At 39.9% G+C, this 3,475-nt stretch overlaps 1 protein-coding gene across 1 annotated transcript; it reads left to right on the top strand.

Moving 5' to 3' along the window:
- Window positions 1-7: 7 nt before the first annotated feature.
- Window positions 8-3,469, top strand: LOC102313172 (interferon-inducible GTPase 5). The gene is made up of 2 exons (XM_005953320.3): window positions 8-1,550; window positions 1,767-3,469. Exons 1-2 carry the CDS (start codon window positions 995-997, stop codon window positions 2,381-2,383), a joined length of 1,173 nt encoding a protein of 390 aa, XP_005953382.1. The 5' UTR covers window positions 8-994; the 3' UTR covers window positions 2,384-3,469.
- Window positions 3,470-3,475: the final 6 nt, after the last annotated feature.

Here is a 3,475-nt window from a genome sequence, read left to right as displayed (position 1 = left end):
CCCCTCCCCCCTCTGCCCAGTGCAAGCACAAGGCTTTGCACTGGGAAGAGGGAGTGAAGTGGGAAAAAAGTGCGAGAGAGAGGGTGAGAGAAAGAAAAAAATCCCCACGGCTCGCCATAAGGAGCCGGCTCGCGTCGTTCTCGTCAAAGATCCGTCTCTAAGAGCAGTTTTGTTCGTGACCGACACATCACTAGTGCTTTCAAGAAAACAGTCATACAACTGACTGTTCTGTAGGTTTTTCTACTTTCGACAGAAAGTGTATTTGCAGCGTTAAGTGGTTTCTGCGTCACTAAAACAATACTCCCACTCAGCACAGGCAGAAGCCGAAGGAGTGTTCATGCTGTTAAAATGTGCGAAAGTCTAAACAAAAATACAAGAAATTAATTAAAGTTTTTGTTTGTTTCGCACAACATATTGCATTTTTTTCTGTCATACTTTCGGACTCAAGATATGTCATCCACAGCAGAATGCAAATAACTTTAAGGAAGGTTTCTTCATCCTCAGCTCAGCAACCTCTGGACCATGACATGTTTGCGCAGAATTAACTGGTAGTGGTCAGTGTGAAACGGACTGTAGTATAATTTACCTATGGCAAAATAAATAATGCTGTCATTCCTACTTTTTAGAAAACATCTTTAGTCTTTGGTTTATGTAAATAGTTACAGCTCACCCAGCCTTTCATTGGCTCTTTTACAAGTTGTTTTTGCAAACTCCTGTCCAAAGTTGTCTGTCTATGATGTCTTTGATGTATTTAAAAAAATCTGGTAATTGTGAAACATTTCATGCAGTGCTTTAATTGAATCCCTCGAATTAAAGCTGAAAGACTGGCTTCAATCACAACTTAATTGTGTGGTTTAAAATCCTGTGGTACGACGACAACTTTAAAAAGCGTCTTTGTTCAAATACTTTTAGATCCAAGTTTAGTTTCTGTGTTTCCTCATAATAGTGCAGTAATTTTAAATGCATCCCTTTCTTCTTCTGTTAAAGGATCAGCATGGACGATCTATCTAATCCACATCCAGAAGAAATTGCTCGAGTTAAAGAAGCGCTGAATGACAACGACACTGCTGCAGCAATTGCAAAGATTAAACAGTGTTTTATTAAGCAAGATAATATTCCACTAAAAATTGCCATTACAGGAGAATCTGGTGCAGGTAAATCCACCTTTGTTAATGCTTTCAGAGATATGGGTGATGAAGAAGAGGGAGCTGCTTCAACTGGTGTTACACAAACCACCTCAGAGGTTACAGCACATCCCCATCCAAACTATCCCAATGTTACTCTTTGGGATGTTCCTAGAGTTCGAACCCCACATTTTGATGAGTACCTGAAACCTGTTGGATTTGAGAAGTTTGACTTCTTCATCATCATCTCAGACACTCGCTTCAGAGATAATGATGTGAAACTCGCTCAGGAGATTCAGAAGATGAAGAAAAAGTTCTACTTTGTTCGCTCAAAGATCGAAAACGATATACACGCTGCAGAGAGAAGTCAGAGAGAGTTCAGTGAAGAGAAGATACTGGAACATATCAGGACAAACTCCATTCAAAGTGAATTTATTTTTATTTCTACAATATCAAAATTTGTTGAATTCATCCTGATTTTGTTTATAACACATCATCCTTGTGACTGACATGAGGTTTTATTGAGCCACAGTGAGAAATTGAGGCTCATTTGTAGGATTCTATCAGAAACAAGTGTGAAAGTGAGTTTCATGATCAAAATCATAAACTTTGAAATGCATTTCTGTCTTTTTCACACCACAGGTCTCCAGAAACAAGGGTTTCGGTCTCCACAGGTCTTCTTGGTTTCCAGCTTTGATCCCCGTCTCTACAACTTCCCTCTCCTACACGAGACCATCAGGAAAGAACTTCCTGAACTCAAGAGAGATGCACTGCTGTTTGCCACATCCAACATGAACCTGGAGATCATTAAAAAGAAGAAAAAAGCTTTTCAGTCCAACATGAAATACATCACTCTGCTGTCTGCAGCTCTAGCAGCTGTTCCAGTTCCTGGATTTTCTGTTGCTGTTGATCTGATCTTGATGTTCACATCATTCCTGAAATATGTTGCTGGGTTTGGGCTTGATGAGCCATCGCTGAAGAGAATTGCTGCCAGCTCTGATGTTCCATACACTGTTCTGAGCAATGCTGTCAGGTCACCCCTGGCTGCAGAAAAAATAGACAAATATTTTATCATGAAGGTGTTGATAACAGCTGCAGCAAAGGGAGCATCCAGATTCATCCCAAAATGTGGAATCCTAGCAGCAGTGAGCCTGTCTTTCATCATTCCCTACAGTTTTCTGAAGATGTTTCTTAATGTCTGTGCTGACGATGCTCAGAGGGTATTTGAAAGGGCTCTGGGTTGGAGCACCTCAGAGTGATTTTCCAAAGTAAAAGTTAGTGTCGTTAAGAGACACATTTAAAACAGAATCATATTAAAAAGCTTTGAATATTTTTTTTTTCTGAAGTAAAAACTGAAGTCATAATCGAGCTGCACATTTCAGCCAGTGTGCTGCTGATCAGTGTATCGGCCTTAGCAGGTCTCATGTATTTTCATTAATACACAAACAAAAATTTCGGGAAAAAAATGCAGTTGTGGATATTAAAAAAAAAGCTTTCAATTTTTACAAATACTACATAAATACTATGATTTTGTCACAAAATATGCAGCCTCACTCTCACTGTAACCACAAAAACGGGTTACTATGGGATTCATGAGGAGTGGGAGTGGGAGTACTTGTCCTCTGAGACTGAGGAAATATTTCTAAAAAGAAAAAAGAGTTTTCTCTGTGTCAGAATAATAAAGACAAAGTTTCTGAAAAAGCAATGCAAATGTCATGGTATGGTAATCTGAGGATTCTTTCCCTTCTGTCTTTTCTCCCTCGAATATTCAGCTGCCTGCCCCCTCTTCTTCACTTTCATCCTCCCCTTGACTCCTGTGGACCACCAGTAACCTCTCCACTCAGAAATATCCACAAGTCTTTCCTCAGTTAACAGTCAGCCTTTGCTGTTCTTGCCTCTGGCTCTAAATAAATCCTGTCTCCCTTCCACCTCTTTCCCTTTGTTTTTGGTAAAACATGAGAGCAACAACAACAAAGTAAAAACATAAGTTTGTAAAGAGGTTCTAAACATTCCTGAATTCTCTCCTTTGTGTGCAGCAGGGTCACATAATGTTCTGATTTTTCAGACGTGATGGGACTTAGTGCTCAGTTCAGAAAAAACAATCATTTTAATGTCCTCCACCCTCAATATAGTCCTCCACCCCTTGTCCTCTCTGTTGTTGTCAGGGTGGAGGACCGGTTCTACCTGAAATACATGACTGGGAGGAGGAGCTGCTGTTTCTGTCTGCTTAACTTTCGATCTTACATTCACAGGCTTTTAAATCATACACGTAGCTTTAACTAACTCTTTTTGGACAAATGTTAGATAAACTCTGAGGTGTGCTTAGGTTTCTTTCCTTTGAAGAGAACATG

The sequence above is a fragment of the Haplochromis burtoni genome, unplaced genomic scaffold (assembly GCF_018398535.1).
Source record: "Haplochromis burtoni strain Fernald_Lab_line unplaced genomic scaffold, NCSU_Asbu1 Contig_3698, whole genome shotgun sequence".
Lineage (NCBI taxonomy): Eukaryota > Metazoa > Chordata > Actinopteri > Cichliformes > Cichlidae > Haplochromis > Haplochromis burtoni.
The sequence above is the reverse complement of the archived record's forward strand: the minus strand, read 5'-3'. Positions and strand labels throughout refer to the sequence as shown.